The sequence below is a fragment of the Mixophyes fleayi genome, chromosome 5, assembly GCF_038048845.1.
Source record: "Mixophyes fleayi isolate aMixFle1 chromosome 5, aMixFle1.hap1, whole genome shotgun sequence".
NCBI lineage: Eukaryota > Metazoa > Chordata > Amphibia > Anura > Limnodynastidae > Mixophyes > Mixophyes fleayi.
Genome location: NC_134406.1, coordinates 249570812 through 249595822, shown reverse-complemented (window position 1 = coordinate 249595822; position 25011 = coordinate 249570812). Strand labels below are relative to the sequence as shown.

Here is a 25011-nt window from a genome sequence, read left to right as displayed (position 1 = left end):
TAACACACAAGCACCACGTTACTCATTGTTTTATTCTGTGACGCACACACACACACATGTGATAAATATTATAGTAAATTAAGCCACAATCAATAATAAATTTGATTATTTTCTTTAAATCTAATGTGAATTACAGCTAATTTATTTAATTTTTATTTAAAATATGATTTACATATAAGCACTAAAAACATATGGTTAAATGATACCAGTACCAATTGTGTGTCTTTTATCTATTTTTGAAGTTTCCCTGTTACCTGTAAACTGACACAACCCGGCTGGTGTTGTGAGGCATAGGTCCGACCTGACATAATAGTCAGGAATATGCTATAAATATTGATAGAGACCCTATAATCACTCTGTGTAGGTGACATAAATAGGGTCTATGTTTACATCATATTTCTATATAACCTATATTAGATGGATAAGCAGACAGAGAGATCCCAGTTCTTGAGACCATGTGATGTAAAGCAAGTTAGGGCAATAATTGGAGTTGCCACAACTTATATATCACATGTATGTTGATGACCAAGGTTTAATCCATTAAACCATTTCATTCATACAGAGGTCACCTTGAGTACAGGAAGTGTAGCGTTCTCTACTGTCACATTCCACTGTTAATTATACAATGATTTAAATGTGCTAAATGACTAATTTGTGTGCGGCCTAGATACATAGATCACATAACTGGGGTCAACTCTTCCAATATAGTGGATACTTTACGTTGTACAAATGACTGTAATCTAGTGACTGACATAGCGATGTCTGGCCTCCCAGTCAGCTGCACAGAGACTGGGGAGTGAGGGTCATACTATATTATTGTGCATTATTCTTATCCATTATTTATTTTGATAGGCAGGTCAGTTTTGCAGCTTCATGCTCTGTAGTAGGACCAGGTATTGTCGATATTGGACAGTTGGCCTCGTATTGCTGTATGTGTGGCCCCTAACAATCATTAAGCCAATAATGACCCAATCCAAATCAATAGATTCATTACTGGTCATAATGGAAAATGTGGATGGAAGATGACGGCTATCGGCCTGTGTGAGCGTAGACTGTATCAGATCCAGAAATGATCCACCTACGTGAGTGGCCAAATTGAACGATGATCCTGTTACTCAATTCTCAGTCCAGCGAATAGATTGTCCCATGTTTGGCAGACTCTACAGACCAGAATTCCATTGTTTGACTGGGAACCATTTCACTCAGCTACTAGGTTCAGGTTACAAAAGAAGAGTATTTCTTTTTCTGTTAGCACCACGCTGTATAGAAAATAAATCTCTGTTTTTTCTGTGCCTGAAAAATAATCAACTACACTTGTGTATTTAATTCACAAGAATTAGAAGTATTGCCTATGCATATGTTACATTAAAAAATACATTTCTCAAATTTAACATGGTCAATAGACAAACATTGATGGTAATTAAGAAAAGAATAGAACTATTGAAAATAGGATAATTCAACATCAAATCAACTTCAAACTGGGCGTTTCAGATTGTAATGAAATTTGATATTATAAGTTTTGACTTAGGTGTAAAGAAAACCTCCTTATGCCTTATGCTAGTATGCGCACTGTTTGGGGTTTTTTAACGAAAAATGTACTTTTAACAATTTTTAAAATTGCATTTTTAACTCATTTGATTGAGCTAGAGAGTTGGGCAAAATTTATTTTAAACCACTTTTAATGGGCTTTTTATAAGAGTATATTTCAATAAAAATTTAAATTGTAAAATTTTCATGATCAACATTTTGATTTTCTCAAAAAGTTATATTTTTACCTTTTTGAAAATCAGCTCAAAAATTGTTCATACTGTTGTTAATAAATCCCCAAAGTTTAATTTACTACAGATCATTGCAATTTAAAAAAAAAATTAAAAGCAAATTTTTCATTCAAAAATTGCAGCTTTAAACTCATATAACTTCAAATCCAGTGCATATATCAGCCTAAGATTTGGGGGGTTTCTTTACACCCATGGTAGCATTTATTATACCAAATTTAATTGAATTTAGAGAATGTAAGGCAGATTTTATTTCTAATATTGTGTTAATTTGATGTGGAGTGATCCAATAACAGCCTTGGATAAGTAAAGTTGTAGAAAGAAAGATCTGGGGGTAAATGGGTTAACCTGCGCTTTTTGCAGGTTGCTGATATTCTGCGACTTTGCAGGGGAAATTTTAAGCTGCAATGGGTTTAAAGGCATTTAGTGGTACGTCTTTGCTATTAGTGAGTAGTAATATTTAGTGCTGTGTGTTTGTTATTTGTGAGTAGAATATTTAGTGCTATGTGTTTGCTATTTGTGAGTAGAATATTTAGTGCTATGTGTTTGCTATTTGTTAGTAGTATATTTAGTGGTATGTGCTTGCTATTTGTGAGTAGAATATTTAGTGCTATGTGTTTGCTATTTGTTAGTAGTATATTTAGTGCTATGTGTTTGTTATTTGTGAGTAGAATATTTAGTGCTATGTGTTTGTTATTTGTGAGTAGAATATTTAGTGCTTTGTGTTTGCTATTTGTTAGTACTATATTTAGTGGTAAACGTTTGTTATTTGGCTTAGATATTTCAAGAGTGAAATTTTATTTAAATTGATTGTCTGCAAAACATATTTATATTCTTGTTGCTTTTTTATGTGTTACAGTGTTTGTTACAGTGTTTATTAATAGCACTCAAATCATTTGTGTATGTGTATTGGGTACACTTGGACATTGGAAGAGAATAACAGTTTGAGACTTATGGACATGGTCAGTTGGATCCAATATTTTCCAAGAAATCACTGGAGCTTCGTATGACTCACATGATAAGGTCAAAGATACAGAAATTCCTGAGCTGGCTTTAATGCCCAGTTCACATATGACGTTGTCATATGCTTAGTGTAAAATAGGGTGTAACATAGTTACACATTGAAACAGGAATCCTGCAATTAGTTAGTACTAGCCAGAATAATAAGTGTTTCTACAGGTCTGTAAATAACTAGATTAAAAAAACACATTTCCTAACTTAAAATTTTTCTTTTTGAGAGTTCACAACAAAATATATCCCCTACCTATATGATATTCAGTACTGATAGCATAAAATTGTACTGCAGTATTTGTATTAGCAGGTCCCATAGACCAGTAAATCATTTATGTTGATGTACAGGATCTATGTGACAGGACACATTGTTGTCTTACTTTTTGAAACTTACAAATTTATTTTTTTTACAAAGTTAAAGTAAAGCCTGTTTTTGCAGCCTTTCAATCTATTAGGAACCAGGGCCTTCTCCTTAGTGCACCTGTCAGGCTGCATCCTCATGAATATTGATTTTGCCTCATATAGTGTGTAAGCAATGGGTTATATGCTGCTAAGTTAAAGCAATGGAACATTTTTAGTAACAAAATTAAAATGAAATCTAATGTAATGTTGTATTGTAATATATTTTTATTTTTCTAGACTATAAGTTCTTGGGGGCAAAGCCCTTACTACCTTAGTATCAGACTTGATGTCTACCCAGATAAATCATTATTGTACTGTCTTAACAAATATGCTGGTGCTATTGAATGCATATAAATAATGTATTTTATAATAATGCATGTTTCCCCAAATGCAGTCAGATGTATATTAAGAAAGAATCAGTCTTTAGCCAGTGTGAAATGCAAAATTCATGCTTAAAATGAGTAAGGGCCTGTTTTGACCTTTGTGGCTTAGAATAGTTTTTTTTTTGTTTTGTATTTTATTATTATTTATTTATGGCTGCTCTATAACATTGCTAGTAGTGCAAAGATGTACTTGCAGAGACCTTTACACCTGCAGCAGAGAAGATATACTAGGGATGGAGCAGTGAGAGCCGCATTCTCATAACTAAGTACTCAAGCGTGATGAAGCTCTCTATTCAGATATGGGATAAAGTGAGTGCACAATGAGCTAAGCATAGCAATCATTTCATTGTGATTATAAAATGCGTGATCGCTTATGGACAGAGCATAATAGTGCATGCTGTGTCCAGAGTCCACCGCCTGTTTCCTACAATTCCCAAGCGTATTGAATGTACATTTAGCATAGTGATATTTACTCTCCGATAACTCCTTTTAAGGTGAAGGCTTTACATTTGGGAGTCATGTGAGCATTGATATCCAACACTGAGCCGGCTATGCATCAAACTACGATGAGCCATTAAAAAACACAGCCGTTTTCTCAGTTAAATGGTCATTGCAGAATGCATCAAGGGCTTATTGCCATAACCTATTTTACATTTGTCTTTGCAGTCCCCATAGATTACTATGGGGACTGCAATGCATGAAGCTTTCATAAGCTTTGCATTGTGCAAACAGGTAAGGACATCTCAGGATGGAGTTACCTGTCTTTTCCTATCGGATTCTGCTGAAGCCTCTCTGGCTTTGCAGAATCCATTACAGTGGAAGTGATGCGCACAACACTTCCTCCTTTCACCGGTGGCACTAGGCTGCCGGTAAACAGGAAATATGCTTAGCAGTACAGGGGTCACTTCGCCGGGGCCCCCAGAGTATCCCCGGCATGGTGCACTTAAGCGGTGCTGTAATATGCTGCATATTTAGTTGCTCCACATTTTATTGATGCATAGACCCCTGAAAGTGATATTCCAGTCTGCAGTACAAGACCTGATAGTGGCAAGATACACGGGGTGGCCTGGGAGTAACCTTATACACTACACCGACACAGGACATGTGTAAGGGGACTGGTTAAAAAAAAAAACAGTGATAAGAGGGGCAGATGAAACAGCCCATAAAGGTAGGTAAGGATTAAATGTATATTTTGGGTGTTACTGACAGGGGGAGGGTAGAATGTAAGAGACTGCCGATTCTTATTTTGCATTGCAGATTGCAGCCTATGGCGTATTTAGCTACATCACTGGCACAATACACATAGTATTTGGAAAAGGTGAATACTAGACACGTAGCAAGGCAAAAATCTTTGCACTTTGTACAGTGAACACCAGGAAATCAGACTTCATTGTATAAGAGGCGTATTACCAATGACACCACTAAGGTAGTTCCTCGTTAGCCGTATGCCTCTTTATTTAATTTTCTTGGTGAGCAGAGCTGACCATATCTATTACCCTTGAAAAGTGCCAGGTTGGCTCAAATAAAAGGCTGCTTTCTAACAATGACTACCTCCTCTGTGTATAGGCAATAGGCGCAATATAAACTGGTTTATTGCCTTGATAATTTAATACAAAAAAAGAAAATGAATCACAGGGGAACTGCTGCATGCAGTAAGCTAACATACGGTTATTTATACAGTATGTTGATGCGAATTCCTCCAAGTTTAAAGATTTTGTGACATGCGGATCACTAGTTGCCAGATTTAGTGAAATCTAAATATTTGTAACATTGTTTACAATTATACATTTCCAAATCAGAATAGAAACTAGCTGTGTGATTCTCAGGGGCTAAAACTGGAGCTTCCCCCGAATATTAAAGGATTTAAGGACATAATTAATTGTCTCCAGAAGGCAAATTCTCCTCAGGGTCCAGAAGCTCCAAATATACAGTATGAATACTAAATACAGTGATAGATCTATACAAATACATTGAGTAAGCAAAATCTACTGGCAAACTTATCCATAGTTTTAAATATTTATTTGTAATACTAGTTATTCAGTTTCTGCTTTCAGTTCAAGACCTTAATAAGACCTGATCCGTTCCAAAGTCATTTTATAATGCAAGGTGCTCGTGTGTTTTGGACATTATCCAGTACCGCTACATTCTGCTTTGCAAACGGCTGCACACCTTTGAAGTTTAAGGCTAAGTGGGCTGTTGGCATACGTTGGCTTGTTGGGTTAAATCGTACTATGTGATTATTAAGAACTAAAAGAGCCATAAGCATCTGTTGAGATTTATTTAGAATGTTATATGTTTTATGAGATTTTCATGTCTATCCTATTTTTACCTATTTGTATTTTTTTTAACTAGTTGATACTTAATGACACATCGAAGAAATTGGCTAATTTACTAACAGCACTAAAGTATGTAGTCTCTAAACAACCTATCTTAGAGAATGAAACGCCACAAACCCAACTTGTAACACCCACATAGTGTTTAGTACTGTCACACGTATGTGTTGAAAAGAAAGGCACAGTCTAGTACGCTACATTGTCGTTCTGCACAAGTCGTTCAACATACAAATGTCATGCTAAAATTTATATAATGGATAATCCCACCCAATTTGAAGTAATTATACAAACACTCATGAAATGCAGTAACAGAAATTGTTTATATTTATATATTGTTAAATTATTTTTAAGGTTGCGTTAGAGATGCTATCGATACGGCTGGTTGGCATGTCCTCCCGCTGTGTCTATCAGTATTCTATCACAGTGACATGTACAATCAGTAAAAGATGTCTTACAACCATTCAATGACCGTCCGACTCCCATAGGCTCCCAAATCATCAAAATGTTTTCCCTGCTGTATTTGCACGGTGGGAATACACTGCGCTTTTCTAGAAATATTGCGCTTCTGTGCAGTTATATTTATATTCATGTATGGCACTGCAGACCTACATCATCATCAACATTTATTTATATAGCGCCAGCAAATTCTGTAGCGCTTTACAATTGAGAATAAACATTAATAAAAGAATACTGGGTAATACAGACAGAAAGAGAGGTAAGGGGGCACTGCCCTTACCTCTCAAAATAAAAGATAATGATAATACATGTATGTTGGTGTTTCCTGCATATTGTTGAGCTATAGTAGTCTGTAAATAAGATGTGATACAAATACAATAAGATGAAAGGGAAATCTGTTCACCTGCATGTACATGTTTCATCCACAGAGTTTCTCACTTGAAACACTGAATGTATATTTTTTTCTTCCTGGTGGCTGCTATTTGGATGAGAACTTTATACCATTTGATGAAAGATTTTAAACATGTAAATGTGTAAATGATGTTCTTGGTCAGAACCTTCCAGGTCTCCCCTTTTTAAAGTGCTCATGTTGCTGACATGCAATGTAAACCTCCAGTTTATGAGCATAGCGGGTCAAAATATTGTGTTCCATCAGTTTGCTCTCCATCGGTGACATCACAGCACCAGCTAACAATTGGAAAATCTGGACAAATAATGTTATGCCCTATGTGTGGACAAACCATGAATTTCATCCACCTGTGGCATGATAATTTCTAGTATGACCACAGCCCTTTTGACCACCGGAAATATGTACAAATTTGTAAAATTATTTGCAGAATTTGGGACAGTTGGCAGCTAGGACATCACTGAGTCACTTCATGGAGCAGACAGAGGAGGCAGCTGTTCTGTGAGCTAAACCACTATGCAGGAGAATATGGTCTATAGCTTCACTGGGAACTAGTGACATCACTGAGTCACTTCATGGAGCAGACAGAGGAGGCAGCCATTCTGTGAGCTAAACCAATAGGCAGGAGAATATGGTCTATAGCTTCACTGGGAACTAGTGACATCACTGAGTCACTTCATGGAGCAGACAGAGGAGGCAGCTGTTCTGTGAGCTAAACCACTATGCAGGAGAATACAGTCTATAGCTTCACTGGGAACTAGTGACATCACTGAGTCACTTCATGGAGCAGACAGAGGAGGCAGCTGTTCTGTGCGCTAAACCACTATGCAGGAGAATACAGTCTATAGCTTCACTGGGAACTAGTGACATCACTGAGTCACTTCATGGAGCAGACAGAGGAGGCAGCCATTCTGTGAGCTAAACCAATAGGCAGGAGAATATGGTCTATAGCTTCACTGGGAACTAGTGACATCACTGAGTCACTTCATGGAGCAGACAGAGGAGGCAGCCGTTCTGTGAGCTAAACCAATAGGCAGGAGAATACAGCCTATAACTTCACTGGGAACTAGTGACATCACTGAGTCACTTCATGGAGCAGACAGAGGAGGCAGCCGTTCTGTGAGCTAAACCAATAGGCAGGAGAATATGGTCTATAGATTTATTAGGAGCTAGTGACATCACTGAGTCACTTCATGGAGCAGACAGAGGAGGCAGCTGTTCTGTGCGCTAAACCAATAGGCAGGAGAATACATCCTATAGATTCACTGGGAACTAGTGACATCACTGAGTCACTTTATGGAGCAGACAGAGGAGGCAGCCATTCTGTGAGCTAAACCAATAGGCAGGAGAATACATCCTATAGATTCACTGGGAATAAGTGACATCACTGAGTCACTTCATGGAGCAGACAGAGGAGGCAGCCGTTCTGTGAGCTAAACCAATAGGCAGGAGAATACATCCTATAGATTCACTGGGAACTAGTGACATCACTGAGTCACTTCATGGAGCAGACAGAGGAGGCAGCTGTTCTGTGAGCTAAACCACTATGCAGGAGAATACAGTCTATAGCTTCACTGGGAACTAGTGACATCACTGAGTCACTTCATGGAGCAGACAGAGGAGGCAGCCGTTCTGTGAGCTAAACCAATAGGCAGGAGAATACATCCTATAGATTCACTGGGAACTAGTGACATCACTGAGTCACTTTATGGAGCAGACAGAGGAGGCAGCTGTTCTGTGAGCTAAACCAATAGGCAGGAGAATACATCCTATAGATTCACTGGGAACTAGTGACATCAATGAGTCACTTCATGGAGCAGACAGAGGAGGCAGCCGTTCTGTGAGCTAAACCAATAGGCAGGAGAATATGGTCTATAGATTTATTAGGAGCTAGTGACATCACTGAGTCACTTCATGGAGCAGACAGAGGAGGCAGCTGTTCTGTGCGCTAAACCAATAGGCAGGAGAATACATCCTATAGATTCACTGGGAACTAGGGACATCACTGAGTCACTTCATGGAGCAGACAGAGGAGGCAGCCGTTCTGTGAGCTAAACCAATAGGCATGAGAATACAGTCTATAGATTCATTAGGAAATGGGCACTTTTGGGGAAAGAGATGCCAAGTGTAAAAAATGTTTAAGAGGAACTTACACTAACATTGAGAATAAAACGAACAGTATAAGTAGTTTTATCAAATGTTATCGCTGCTGGATAGGTCTCCGTATTCATGGTTGACCAGGAGCTTGGGTACTATGACAAAAATAATTTTCAAATGGCCTCTTTTCAATAACTTCGTCAGGTAACATATCATGGTATCTCCCTGCTTTTGACAGGCTAACACCGGATACCTTAATGTAATGAAATGATACAGGTACAGCAATCCCCAGTTACAGCTTCTCTGTCACTATCGCCACCATCCTTCACCAAGGGAAAATTATTTTGGGCTGTGGTGTACATTCAAATGTGGAGGGGACAGTCCCTCGTCATGTTTTCACAACACTCCAAAGGCATCATGGGAACAGTGGTTGGGCACAGTGAACAATCAACAACTAATGGGAAGAAGAAAAACCAAGTGGGCCTCCGAAACCCAATTTTGCTCCTGGAGGTAGTAGGAGCTATGACTGAGGTTATGACTACCTACCCTAATGGGATAACTACACTGCTCTCTGAGTACTTTACATATTACCCTGTGATACACAGTGAGGATCAGAACACTCAAGTTACTGAATTATAAGGAACCAGATTATCATAAGGAATTATTTGAGTTGTACGTGAACTGTATGATACTAATAATGGTAACTAATGTACTTTCCAAATGCTTTATAACAAATTAATATTTTCAGCATTTTGCAAAAAGCTTTCTCAAGAACATTCTGTCGTCGTCTTGTTGCAGATGCTGGGAAGACTTTGCCAGAAAGTCTTGATTACACCAAGATCTGGCTACAGACCGCAGCAGGAGAGGTCAATGCCAGAACAGGGATTCCTCCACCATTTGTCACACTGCAAATAAAAGATTTCCTTAACGGTCCAGGTAAGATCATAATTACTTTTCTTTATTTTTAGTTACATCGATGAAAGACACACATAATGTAAGAAGGCAACTGTCAAACTTTCCTGCACATCTTGTAAAATATTTTTTTTTATTCATAAGGACAAGATTATGAGTAGTTTTATGTTCTTGTTGCTCTTCTGTTATCTGCAAAAAAACAATCCCAACAATCTATTAGACAGGACTAGACCACTGCCTGAGGTGTGTCCTCACCTGGTTTACCTACAATCCCTTTCCGCCTAGATGAACAGGGTCTCCCTACAGCACTGCTGTTGCATTGCTGCTTGGCACCAGTGAATAGATAGTGGTCCTGCCTCATGGTCAGCTGTCTTACCATGCATGTGAGATGGAGTACATTTCTGTAGTCAAACCGTTCATTTGAGCGCTCTACATCTTTAGCTCTGTGTTGCCGCCAAGAAAATATAATGGAGCAGGTGCGACCGCTGTAACACCATCCAGCGTGTCCATCACATTTCAATGGTTTTGGGATTGCCCTATTTATCCAGATAACTTGTCCTCCATCACTACTTACTACACTTGACCTTTCCAGTCTCTTGCAATGACACTGGATAAAAGTACGTACTTGCCTCATGGCCAAGTGTCTTACAACCAGACTTCAAGAAAGAAAATTAAGTGGATAGAATCATCTCTGCTGAGCACACTTGTTCCTGTTACATAAAGGATTATTCTCACTTAGCCCTAGCATTGATAAGGGTTAGCAATTTTTTACTATTTTAAAGAAGCCTATTTTAAGTACAATCAAAATAAACAGCATTTCTATATCTGTAATGTATGGACACTATATATACTAACAATATTTCCCCACTATACAGTGCAATAGAATATGTTAGATAATAAATTAATAGTGCTATAATTACTATTGTTAATAATAGTACTATTTATTGCCAGGCAAACTGTATAGAAACAAAACTGCCATGATGTATAAAGTTAATAAAATAATTAATAAATGAGTCCTGGAAGTCTCTAAATGAACGTGAATGCTCAGATATCAGCATAGATGTATTAATTGATACTTCTGGGTATAGAGATGTAAATATATATTATCATATACTATAAAAGGCAGACATTAAATGAACAAAATAAACTGTAGACATTTCCTGGAATATGATGATGTGTAGAGAGTATAGAAACTAATACGGATTGATGAAAAGCATTTTATTTAAACATATTTTCCCTTGCATCAGTGACAATAAAATATAAAAAATCCCTGGTTTGCAAATTGCTTTCTTGAAAGAAAAATGTCGTAGCAGATGCAGTGTGTAATGTTTGCAGCATGAAACAGCGGCTGCCTTCCAGAGGGACACCAGACGCTGGATAATTTGAAGCAGCAGTACCACCTAGGGGTTAGATGATAATTTACTTTCACTCATCTTTCTCCCTTCCTCAGTACCGGACAGACTACAGAAAATGCTGTCGCACACTCTTGCTTGTCTCTTGGTTTTCATGGGCATCATCCATAACCAGATTTTATTACTGGGTAAAAAAAAAACACCACCACACTATTGTACATCATACATTTTGTGGAATTATATTTTTTGGGGTGTTTTCTTTAATTATGCTGTTTCTTAATACAGCCTATAAAGTACATGAAATGTTGTTTTTTTTGGTTATCTTATAGATTTTAAGAACTGTGGTAAACAGGATTTATGTACTTCTCTGCAGTGGCCCGATAATGTTTCTGTAGGAAAATATTTAGAGAAAAGAATTTGATTCAATTGGAATGTTCAGGAAGAACCAGACCTCTCAGTTTAGTTTTGCAGTTAGTCTGGGTTTCTAAGTTTGAGATGTTCTGTAGAGTGAATCAGGATAATACTTTAAAGCTACAGATTCTTGTATTATAAATTATTTATTTTTAAAGTATAGAGGTGTTCAGCACAAGTTGATTGGCACATATTCGTAATTACTTAATTTAAGGAACAAAATCTACCCTCTGTTTCTGTAGGTGTATTTTATATATAGAGAGATAAAAATATTGAATGAGACATGTGTATAATAAGTAAGATGTTTTTTAGCTATTAAGTTATTTGTACGTTTTCATCCTGAATTGCAATTATTTTTGGTCCAAAATAGAATATTTTGCTTCATTCTTTTCTCCCTCTTTTTTCTCACTGTGAATTAAATACGGCACTTTATAAAGCACTTTTACAAGTCCTGGTTTAGGATTATTTTTTTTTGTCTGTGGTATTTAGCTAAACAAAAAAAAACAATAACTGCCATGTGTCTTTTAAATGTTTTTTTTTTATTTCTAACTTGCAGTTATATATTATTACATGTTAAAAAGCTGCTTATATTCCAACAATATCTAATATAATATGTATATTTTTAATTATCTTTGTAATTGTGTTTGTTTCATATGCATTGCTAAATTCAAATAGTCAGGAATTGGCCTATAGTTTTTAGCCATAAGAACATGAAAAACATTATAGAGTTTTTTCATATTTTGCATCAAATTGCAAAATAAACATTGAATATGCGTACAATGTATTTATAAACATTGTAATAAACAGGAGTTAAAAAAGCATGATTACAGAAAAAAATAATGGAAGAAATAACTTTGTAGTCTTTTGCTTTTGAAGCATACAAATGTACATGTATATACACCTCAAAAATTGCTGACATAATCTTCCCAGCTGCTCAAACGTAATCTCTATAATTATTCCAATTGTCTTTTATAAGTTTTGTTAACGACAGAATGGAGAGAGTGGATTTTTCCCTCTTTGAAGACGTACTGTTGTGCATCGAGCTAACATTCTCAGTTAAGCTCTGAGAAAGCGCAGGCTTTCAGCTCAGATTTATCCAGCCCTTTCAGACATAAGTTTAGTGTGGCATTTGTGTAATAAATGTGTGCTAGAATGATGTATTGAAACATTATACCAAGTGCAGATCATATCGCTATAAACCTGCTGTTCCTGGGCTATAATCTTTTTTCATTAGTTACCTCATAGAGGTTTGTCAGAGAATATATACCACATTACATTTTCTCCTGCCACAAAAATATTTTGCTTTCGTTTAAAAAGGCACAATTACACCCATTAGCCAACTTAGCGTTATATAAAAGGCTGGAAATGGCTCTGCTACCAGAAACCCTTTAGAATAACATATCCAGCAGGTGATAGATTAGTCGGAACAAATTGGAACCATTGCACTTAAGGGTTCCTGGTTTCCATCAAACTGTTTTAAAAATGTCGTCATTTTAATACACAATCTGGAGCACCGTGGAACAGTCCACAGTAGGTTAATTTGAATCATATGATGTGTCACTGCCCTCAGCTGACATGAGCCGCGTTCCATGTGTGAAGCCTTAATACGTCCAATCCCAACCGAGGCAAATTCCCTGTGAGAAGGTGAACTAATCCAGGCCTCACACTGGCATGCTAGCCCCCTGTAATTGAAAGCAGGACCACCTGTTCTTAACTCAGTTAGCCTATGGCGGTACAGAACTGGAGGGAGGCTGGGGGGTGACAGAGGTAGAGGGGGCAACTCTGCATGTCTTACTGGTGCAGACATCCACAGCTTAACCAAAACTGGCTCAACGTGTATATTAAATCATACCTTTCTCCCGGCTTCTGAAGAATACTATAGAGTGAATACTGCTGCACATGCTGGCACTACATACACAAGACGTTATATCTTGAAATTGGAAAACTAAAAATATTCTGTATCAAAATTAGGAATTAGTTCTGTTTAAATGCCCTCTTTTTTTGTTATAGTACACTTTTATTTTCATTTGTGTGTTCCACAATTGGTGAAATGATTAAGTGAATATCACATGTTAAAAATATAACATATCAATAAAGTTAGATAAAAATGTTTGCCAATGAGTTTAATCGTTCGTAAACTAGATAAATTCAAAGCTGATAGGTTAGTTAGTATGCAACATTGGAACAGTATTAAATGTATTAAAGAAATGTTTTAGCAAGAGGACTATGCACTTAGTATCTTTTAGTCAAACTTTTTAAATAATCTTGTCTGGGGTTCTTTACAGTAAGGGCAGTAAAGATATGGAATTCACTGCCAGGGAAGATGGCAGATTCAAAAGATATGTTTAAGAAAGGGTTAGACAAATTTTTAGCGGAAAAGTGTATCCAGGGATACGACCGTTAATTAAAATGAAGGATAGTAGTCGATATAGGGTAAAAATAAAACTGCAATATTGGATCTGGGGGGATTTTCACAATTGAAACAGATTGGCGGTTGCTTACTCTGGATCAGTTTCAAATACATGTGAGGGATCGCAGGAGATCCAAAATAGGTTGAACTTGATGGACTTGGGTCTTTTTTCAACCTCATCAAGTTTGTTACTATGTTACACCCCATCCAATCATCTGTAATTTAGCTTTCCAGAGTTTTTCCATCCAATTTGCATATATATTTTTTATTGCATTTTTTTTATGTGTGAAGTATTCTCTGAAATAAATGATTTTGGTAAATAGGTTCTAGTTTTCCAACACTCTAGAAAGGATTTTTATTTATTCTTCTTTGCCTGCAAAGTATAGAAAACGTTAGGTCAGGTTAACTTCATGAAAAGTAATTAATTGTCCTTCCAAGTTAAGCTGTAGGCTGCTTAGCATGACTTCATGTGGAAACCCAAGAATGTACCCATTTCATTCCAGTTTAGCTGTTATGTTAAGCATGGCATTCGTTAACTTTGAAATAAGAATTTTTTCCCCCCTTATGATTTAATGAGTCCTGACACGTGAGAAGTAGAGCTGGCTGAAGTGCAGACTTTTCTAATTAACAGAGGGTCATTTGCTAAAAACATTTCAGCTTCTTGATAGTTTTTCATTAGTCCATTACAAACATGTTTTTGTGACTTTAACACGGCAGTCTTAAAGAGACCTGCATTGGGGAACGGACAGCGTGTATGTAGACCGTGATAGAGAAATGTAGGGGCCGTGTAGAGCAGGCATGATCATCCGTGGTCTGGCAGTGCGTGCTGCGACTTGTAGTTCTACAGCTGCTAAATAAGCCACCTGGCTTTTGATGTAGTACACTCTACTGACAAAATAATCTGATTTACCATGCCCGCACTGTGTTGTCTAGTTTACTATAGTATAATAATGGAAGTAGTCAGCATTTCTGAATTCTGAAATTCTGCTCTTGTGTGTTCTATGCCTGACCAGACAGTTTGTAACTAGAGTTGTGGACTTTCACTGTAATATGACAGCATGCAGTCAGCATATCTCTTTTATTAAGCAAAGCTATTCTGGCAATTATGGAGATACAAGACCATATAAAAAATATTTGTTATGTTATTTATAAATTTTGATATTGCTTTTAGTGTGTTTGTAGTGCTTGGCCTAAGGTTTGATACATCTGTTTTACTTGCCTAGTAATCCTATCTCTCCTTATGTAGTAAAAGAGGGGGTTATATTGCTTGATTGTCACCCACTAAAAAATTAATAAATGGTGGAATATGTAATAGAAACATGTGAAGCCAGAGTAATACATATCACTTACTATAGTTTATTTATTTATGGTCTGTAGGTGTCGCTGTTGCTACTGATGTCCAGTAAGTGTTTGTCTGTGACTACAGTCTCTCCACAGGTATAAATGGAAGTTTTCTATTACATATAATCTTACCACAACATAATACAACTGTGGCATGTTTCCTGTTCCCCTGTGCTGGATGTTCTAAGAACTTCATATGAATCCCTTTAATTCCCAGCACCCAGCTACGTGTCCAGAATGTACAGTTCATACTCATTATAAGTGTACTGTACAGCCGTGGCTCCACTCCTGTCCCTCTTCTAGTTGTGGAACCAGCTGAAGCTTAGTCCTGGCTCTCTCCTTTTATGCCACCTACAAATGGTCTTTGTCTGGCGTTCCTTTTATACAGCCTTTAACCAGGGCCATCTTTTCCATTGGGCACGATGGGCAGGTGCCCGGGGGCCCCACAGGCAAGGGGGCCCCATAGACAGGGCTCTTAATTAGAATAAATAATCCTGCAAAAGAAAAAACTGGCAAAAAAAACCTACAAGGGTCACTAAGCAAGTACATTAGTGCTGCCAAGAGAAACTCGAACTCTTTTTTTGTACACAAAACTTCTCTCCATTATGTTTTATGAACATGCTTAAGGGAGAGAGAAAGAACCATATTGCTGACCCACATCACATCAGACCCTGCCTCCTTGGAGCTTACAATCTAAATTCCCTACACCACACAAAGTCACTAGGGTCCATTTTGTCAGATGCCAATTCGTTTATCAGTATGTTTTTATAGTGTGGGAGGAAACCGGAGCACCCAGAGTAAACTTACACAAACTTGGCGGAGAACATACAAACTCCACACAGATAGGGAATGGAAGCATTGACCATAGCGCTGTGAGGCAGCAATGCTAACCACCGTGCTACATCTTTACTGTCTCTTAATATGTTACTCAGTCAATGTATGGAGGATCATGTTCACATCAAACATCTGGGGGACTTGAGAGGATTTGTACAGTAATAGTTTTATTTTCTTCATTAGTTTTACCTTTTTCATTAAGTTTTTATAATAAGAAGTCCTAACCTCTCCTGTATTTTTCTCTAATCCCATCTGGCGTATAGACCTTGTTCTGATTGATGGGTCTATGCCAAGTGTGAAAGGTGAAATGTAATTTTTAAGTAATCACTAAGTCTGGAAAAGTTAGTTTTGTAACACTAAGTGACTTTACTACCCCGGGGAACGTTTTCTGCTCGCATTTGTTTCATATGTCTTTTTCTAAATTCATCTGCTTTTCCGATCTTTTCCTAAACCAAATGATGTTAAGGTCTTTGAAAAATGAAACATTTTTAGTGGAACCAGTTCATTTTGAAAACATGCTCATACATTTCATGGTTAATCTGACCTGAAATTCCCTTACACCCAGCTCAAGTGTATCTCTGTATGTAGGTTTCGCAATCACAAATGTTAGTACTGTTGAGTAAAATTATATCTCTTTGCCACCTTATCCAAAACACTCTCTTCTTTTAAGTGTATACTATATAAGGCTCTATAACGTCACAATGACAGCCATGTATATAAAGATCCACCACATACGGCTTACTTATATAATATATATTTATTGGTACTTGAGATGTTCTGATTTGGAGATACACTTATTGTGGCAAAAAGTTAATACTTAACAGCTGAACTGTGGTAAAATTCTACTAGTATACAATATGGCATTAACATAAATATTTAATAATGTCATATGGCAACAAAGTAAATACTGTGCACATCAGACCAAACAGTCAGTTATATATATTATAATGTCTAGCATATACGGAACATCCCTATGTCCAGTTATATAACCCCATAATGCCATCCATATAATCACATATGCCACCATACCTACCTGCTGCCTGGCTGCCACTATCAGGCACACCTATAACACTGGCATGCTATAATTTGTTATACAGACTTGTTTATTCCTTCGGAATGTCCAAAAGAATCCTGAATTTCTGTGTCTCGCCAGAATAGGCCACCCTCTCAGATCCTGCTTTCACAGAAAGTGGGGGGGGGCTTTGATAAATTATTCAATGCTAATCGCATCATCATGGCCCTACCCTCCGCTGCACAATGACATGTATTGCGAAGATGCAAATTGTCATCATGCCCCAGGCATTTATCCCTTGGAACTCCCAGAGGCAAACAGGTAAATATGTTCTTAGAACTTGTCAGCCAACTCTTGGGTGAGATATGGTGTAATTCCTCTCTCTAAACCAGAGGTGTCCAAACCCAGTCCTCAAGAGCTACCAACAAATCATGTTTTCAAGATTTCTGTCTGCAAAAACAGGTGGGATAATTACTGACCCAGCCAAATAGATTAATTCACCCGTGCATGATTAAAGAGATCCTGAAAACGTGACCTGTTGATAGCCCTTGAGGACTGAGTTTGGACACCTCTTCTCTACTCTAGACACCTGTAATCTTTTCCCAGTGAAAGAGCTTTTGATGCGATAAACCAGGGGACACTGTGTCATGGTATTTAACCGTGTGGTTCACATCGTAACCGTATGTCTTGGATGCTATGCCACTGGCTCCCAAAAGTGTATGTCTACCTCCTAAAATCCAGTATATGTGTTTGAAAACAGTACTTTGTTGTGTTCATAGTTGTATACATGTTTTATGTGGATTTATACGTGATAGTCTGTTTATCTAAGAGCACATGACTGTATATGCCAGCAAATTTGCGTCTTCCGAACATTAATCTATAAATTGTTAAATTGTGGAGAGTCATGTAGGATTTTGTAATGCTTACTATGTACATACAGAGGACCAGGGTACCCACGTCACATCATTTGCAGTGTTTATAAAAGCCATCCTGTGCTTCCTTTCCAGTGGTGAACACATTAATGCACCTAAGGGTCCCCATGACCATCTACGTCTTTAACTCAGAAATAAGACTCCCAATGGGCCTGGATTAAAGTATTCCAGTTTCTAATGGTAAAGGACACATGGTAGCCCTAGACATGGAGTATATAAAAATGAATACATTTCAAGACCAGCAATTTTATCTGAGTCTGATGCTGAGAAGCATTTTTATTTTTGTCATGCATTGAAAATAAATAAATTGTATTTGTAATTATCTTTACAGTTGATGTCAACATTGATGTATCAAGACCGTTCAAATTGAACTTAAGTTTTGTCAAATTGGATCAACTAAAAGTTTTCCTGAAAAAGATAATGAAAGATAATGAGGCTGATGGAATGTCCCCCAGGGACGAGAGTCTGAAACCTTCATCCTGCTATAGTAAGGATCCTGGCGCTGTCACCCAGGAAGCTGTGAATTCCCACTTACCACAAGAAGGAAGCTGGAGATCAGTGTCCTTTTTCCATAAGGTCACTTTTCACACTGCACAAGTGTTCCTTTCCTTATCGACTGTACCGCACCCCAAAAGTCCCTCCATCGTGACTTCATTCTCTGAACTTCAGGGATCTCTCTGTATTCAGGCTGGAAACAAAGTATCGGGTAAGTTCTAAAACGTGATCTCCTAATGTTTTAATCCTAGTAGCAGTGCCTTAAATGTTAGATAACCACTGACCAACAAAGAAGAAGCGGCTCGTTTAGAAGCACTTAGAACCTCTACATGTTGGGCTTAGATGTAAATATTTGACTAAAGAAATAATGACACCAAAGAAAGGCATCACCTTGAATTCCATGTATTTGCTGGTCAAGCGATTGTTACATTTATAATTATACATGTGCCAAAATAAGATACTGCTGATATTACACATACATGTATATCCAGCTGACTTAAATATTAAAATTAATATAGTCTGTGGTGGTTTTAGTCATCACTAAATCTATGCAGTATATTTAGTTCTGTCAACTAACCACAGGATTTAAGTTCACCAATAGTTAAACATGCCCCGCCCCTCAATGTATTGCTGTCAAATGAATTTGCATTAATCTGTCAGCTAGCAAATCACAACCACTAGGGGGCGCTTCAGATTTGTCACTTATAGCTCAATTTTATATCGCTAATATCACTAAACAACAGAAGAAATAATGTATATATTTATTTTATTGGATCAAAGTACAAAAAAACAATTCTATTATGTAGTTTTGGGTTTGTGCGTATAATCCTCCTCCTGTCCATTACATGTCTAGCTTAAAATATCTCATGTTGCTGTAGCTGTCTGTTTTGCTGCTCATGCATATAAACCTTGCTAAGCCTACAGGTGTCACTATTGCTATTGCTGTCTATCTTACTGCTATTAAAATGCACCTGATACACACAGCGCTATCTACAAACTGTCATTTTTGTAGCAAGCCAAAATATTAAATATTTTCATCTTTCATCTGTTTGACAGCTGTGGAATATTGCGGATTTAAAGTGTGTTCCCTTATTTTTTATTTTTATCTTAGTCATATTCCTTGTTGAAAAATGGAAATGTACTTGTAATGTTCATAAAAGTATTTACACTACTTCAGTTGCATGGAACATAATTCTCTGTAGCTCATCGTTCTATGTTCTACCTGCTGACTATACCTCTTACGCACGCCCCTTGATTATATCGCTACAAGCACTGTTTCTTACTTTTAAATCAACTGGTGTCTGCTTTGTATTAATTAAAGTCAGACACAGCCTCATGTATATTATAAAGAGATGGAGATTGATTACTGAGCCAATCCAGACAAAAACAGCAAGACAAAGATGGGGTTTCTAAGGCCTGCTGAATGCTGTAGCCCAGCCCTGTTGTCATAATACAAGGTGTAAATGACAAGGATTCAATGTTTTGTATTAACAACAAATTCCACCCTGCATGAGCGCATGATATGTGTGGGTTTAATTTGTGTTTTTGTTCTTGTTTTACGCCGCTATTTACAAAAAAGAAACAAAAAACAGTACTGGAGTCATAAGCAGAAATATGATTTGAAAGAAAGGTGTATCGACTTTGAAGCATAAACATTTAGAAACACAAATATCTGGTCCAGGCATCTAATAAACATTTGCATTATACGCTCTTACTAAGATTGTGTTTACTGCTGTGTGCCCAGGAGAATTTTAAAAAGATTTCATGACGCCGTTCCAATCAGAAATATTTACAAAATCTAACTAATTGCTCTTGCTCTATACCATCGAGATCACATATCTCATCATAAAACATTTTCTTCATTTATTTTTGCTGTCTCTTAAAAATGTCTTCCATTTGTAAACTAATATTAATTGGTCTATGGCTTGGGTTTACAATCCTGGAATTGTAGTTAAATTCAAGATTGCCTCTAGCAAACCAATTGCATGTTCTTTCATATTCATTCAGTTCCAAGTACAGCTTTCAAGAAGCACTCTAAGAAGCTTTTTTTTTTAATCTTATTTATCTTAAAGAGGAAAATATGGAACATACCCTGCACCATAAAAATAAAAAACGCAATGCCTAGCTGAGTGCTTCGATTTTTATTAAGCCGCCAGGAACATTTAGCTGAGCGCATGAATAGAGAGCACTGTACTTATTGAAACTGTATATCAGTTATTGTTACTGGGTTGGGTGCAGTAAGGCTGTGTACAATGTGCGTGGTATTTAGGACGTCGGCTTACTCCAGCACGCTGCTGAAGGGGGCTCTCTTGGTGCCATGTCTACATTTGATGACATGCCACGAGGCCTCCTACAAGAGCCAGTACTGGGCTCTCTGGCGGCACTAACCGTCTACACACAGAGCAGCCTCTGTCAGGACCAGAGGAAAACGGTTTTAAAGACATTTTTTTCAGGACCAATTTGGCAGTGCCAGCGGTGGCTAAACGACTCTATAATAAGACAGACTTATAAAGAACAATACCAGCTGAAACTCAACATAGCAACAGAACAGATACAGGGAATGTTTTGTAACTGAGAAGTACTCATAGCGGGCCAAATGTAGGTGATTTATTTCCCTTTTTACCTAAAAAAAAAAAAAAAAAATGATCTGGCAGGCTCGCCACATTTCAGTGCATTTTGCAAATGCTTTCTAAGCTAAAATGCAACATGAAAGACTTTGAGAGTGCTCTGGGCCGGCATTCTTGATTTAGCCATAAAGACATTTTCAGACCAGTTCAGAACATTGTTCTCATTCCCACGCTTACCTTAGCCAGGGCTGGGAGGCATGAAACAAGTTCATGGTCACTGTGAGGATTACATTCTCATTATACATCATATTAATATCCACTATGGAGGAGTCTGTATCGCACATGCTCCTGTACTGTATTGCAGTCTGTGTCTGATAATAATTCCACCTGTCTGACTATAAAGTGCACATTCCCATCTCTACTAGGCTTGGGGGAACATGACGCTGATAGCTGTAAACTCTGACCTGGCTGTGTCCCAGAGACTCTTTAAGTAATAGGCAAACAGATATCTATATATACAATGTACTCCACTATATAGCCAATTCACCCTTTATGTTTGGGAGGAGCTGACTCAAATAGACCATTACTTGTTGCTCAATATATTTTATTCCTGTTTTGATGCTGAAACTACCGTAGCTGGATAACCAGTCTCAACCTGCATTACTGGTTACTACAAAGTCCTTAACCTTATGGATATAGATGTGACAGCAAGCCACACGTGTTTCATTCTGTATTTCCTTTAATTAACAGGACCCTTTCAGATTCTGTCACGTGATTAATGGGCAGCACGGTGGCTCAGTGGTGAGGACTTATGCCACACAGCACTGGGATCATGAGTTTGATTCCCAACCATGGCCCTACCTGTGTTGAGTTTGTATGTTCTCCCCCCGTGTTTGCGTGGGTTTCCTTTGGGTGCTGCAGTTCCTTAGCATTCTGTGCTAATGTCCGGAGTTTTTGCTACTGATATGTCAGCAGAAAGGATTGGCCATGGGGTACTTTCCCTTTCAGAACAACATCTTTACATACTAAGCCTGGACATGTTTATATTGTCAGTCCTGGCTTGGCTGCCTCCAGGAAAGTGGTTTGCTTTTTATTCTGGGAACAGAGGCTACTCTATACAATTGGGGCCATATTTAGTGTAGATTCGTCCCTGTACATTATTATTGTTATTATTATTGTTGTTGTTGTTGTTAATTTGTAAGGTGCTACAGTGTTCAGCAGCACCGGACAGTGTCAGAAACAGAACATACAAAAGAAGAGATATTCAAGGTAGACCAAATAAATGCAGACATGAAAACAAAGGGTAGGGAGCTCCTGCTCATGTGACAGCAACTGAAACAAGAGCAGTGAGTGTAGCTCAGAGTGGAGATTGGGACACTTGTGAGGGGGTACCTTAGTGCATTGTTTCTTAAACCTGGTCCTCAGGACCCCTAACAGTGCATGTTTTCCATATCTCCTTGCTTTAGCATAGGTTTATACATTACTAACTGAAACAGATCCACAGGTGGTATAATTATTTCCCTTGTCACCTGATAAACATGCATTGTTTAGGGTCCTGAGGACTGGTTTTGAGGAACACTGCCTTAGTGTGTGTCATATAGATGGGAGTAGAGTGAGCTATAATAAAGAGATGGGTTTTCAGAGAGCATTTAAAGATTTCAAGGCTGTGGGAAAGTCAGACGTGGTAGGGAATTCCATAAGTGGGGAGCAGCACGGGAGAAGTCTTGTAGACAGGACTAAAAGAGGTGGCTACAGGCGCGAGGCACAGGTCAGATGTAGTTTTAAGAGGTTGAGTATTTTGAGTTGAAATTTGAGATATATGAAGGATGGAGTTGTTGAAGCAACCACCAATTTTTATCAGTCGGGATCCACTACTATCCTTCATTTTAATTAATGCTGAATAACCTTTTCCGCTAAATATTTGTCTAACCCTTTCTTGAACATATCAATTGAATCTGCCATCACAACCTTCCCTTGCATTGAATTCCATATCTTGACTGCCCTTACTGTAAAGAACCCCTTCCTTTGCTGGTTGTAAAACTTTCTCTCCTCTAACCTTGACTGTGTGTCCTGGTGTAGAAAGTTCCTATGAAAGTTCTCTGTATTGACCCTTAATGATTTTGTACATAGTAATCATATCCCCTCTTAGACGCCTCTCTTCTAAAGTAAACATGCCTAAACTGGCTAACCTTTTCTCATAACTTAATGACTCCATACCCCTTATCAATTTTGTCGTCCTTCTCTGAACTAGTTCCAAAATGTCTTTTTTTTATAGAGTGGTGCCCAGAACTGTACTCCGTATTCAAGATGAGGTCTTAACAGCAATTTATATAATAGCAAAATGATATCTTCTTCCTTTGCATCTATGCCCCTTTTTATGCATGACAATACTTTATTGGCCCTTGCAGCTGCTGCTTGACATTGAGCACTATTGCTAAGTCTACTGTCTGCGAGCACTCCCAAATCCTTTTCAATTGTAGATTCCCCTAAATTAATCCCATTTAATTTATAAATTGTGTGCTTGTTCTTGATCCCTTAATGCATAAAACTTACATTTATCTATGTTAAACCTCATATTCCATTTGGATGCCCAATCCTGAAGTTTATTCAAGTCCCTCTGTAGAGAAACTACATCTTGCTCTTATTTTATTACCTTACAAAGTTTAATGTCAAATGAAAACTTTGCTTTCTAAACCATCACCAAGTTCATTAATAAATATATTAAATAGCAGTGGCCCCAGCACGGAACCTTAAGGTACACTCTTAAAACTTTTGATCAATTAGAAAATGTTCCATATATGACAACTCTCTGTTCCCTTTTCTACAACCAGTTTTCGGGCCAAGTTCAATTGTTGTGTTACTAGACCCAGTTCCCTTATTTTGTAAACCAACCTCTTGTGTGGCACTGTATCAAAGGCCTTTGCAAAATCTAAGTAGCCCACATCTACAGTACTTCCATGTCCTAAGTTTCCACTAACTTTCTCATAGAAACTAATTAGTTTGACATGACCTATCCCTCACAAATCCATGCTGATTCCCACTTATCTTTTTACTCACCAAGTAATCCTGATACTATCTCTTAATATACCTTCTAGTGGTTTCTCCACTATTGATGTCAGGCTTATTGGTCTATAATTCCCTGGTTGTGATCACATTCCCTTTTAAACAACGGCACCACATCTGCTATTCTCCAATCCTTTGGGACTGAGCCTGATTAAATTGAAGGGGAATGCAAAATATAAAGATTTTAAAGTAGTCAAAGTGGGAGATGGTGAGAGAGGTAGCATTTTGCATAAGAAAAGGGCGTATTCTGGCAATAAGGTGGAGGCAAAAGGACTGGGAAAGAGATTGGATGCAAGGAATAAAGTAGAAGGTGGAGTCAAGTGTGACACCAAAGCAGTGAGTTTATTAGCCTAAATATATTGTGCTGTTATTGATGGTGATTGAGATTTGATGGGGCTTGGTGACTCTGTGAGGAAATGAGGATAAGTTCTGTTTTGGACATTTTGAGCTTTATATAGCATTGGGACATCCTTGTGGTGCGAGACAGTGGGCTACACCAAATAGTACAGAAGGGGAGTCGAGATAGAAGAGATTTGGGTTTTGTCAGCCTAGAGATGGTACTGGAAGCGGAATGAGCGAAAAGTTCCCCAAAAGAAGAAATGTAAAGAATGGAAAGCAGAGGGGTAAGAACAGACCGTAAGTGATAGAGAGCTTGGAGGGTGGATGTGTCTGAGATAGAGACAGTATAGGAGCGGTTCAATAGGTTGGAAGTGAACCAGTAAAAGGACAGTGTAATGCGGTGGTACTCATAATCACTGCAGGATCCTGAACCACGAATGGCTGACACGCTGACATTCATGGCTATTGGAAAAAGTGAAG

The 25011-nt window shown here is 37.8% G+C and overlaps 1 protein-coding gene across 4 annotated transcripts in view; it reads left to right on the top strand.

The window, feature by feature from the left end:
• Positions 1–25011, top strand: part of VPS13B (vacuolar protein sorting 13 homolog B) — a 718815-nt gene that overhangs the window by 516060 nt on the left and 177744 nt on the right. For all 4 annotated transcript variants that reach the window (XM_075213864.1, XM_075213863.1, XM_075213867.1 and 1 more), the window contains exons 35-36: positions 9662–9799; positions 18399–18773. In XM_075213864.1, coding sequence (XP_075069965.1) covers positions 9662–9799; positions 18399–18773 — 513 coding nt within the window. The remainder of the gene's footprint in view (positions 1–9661; positions 9800–18398; positions 18774–25011) is intronic.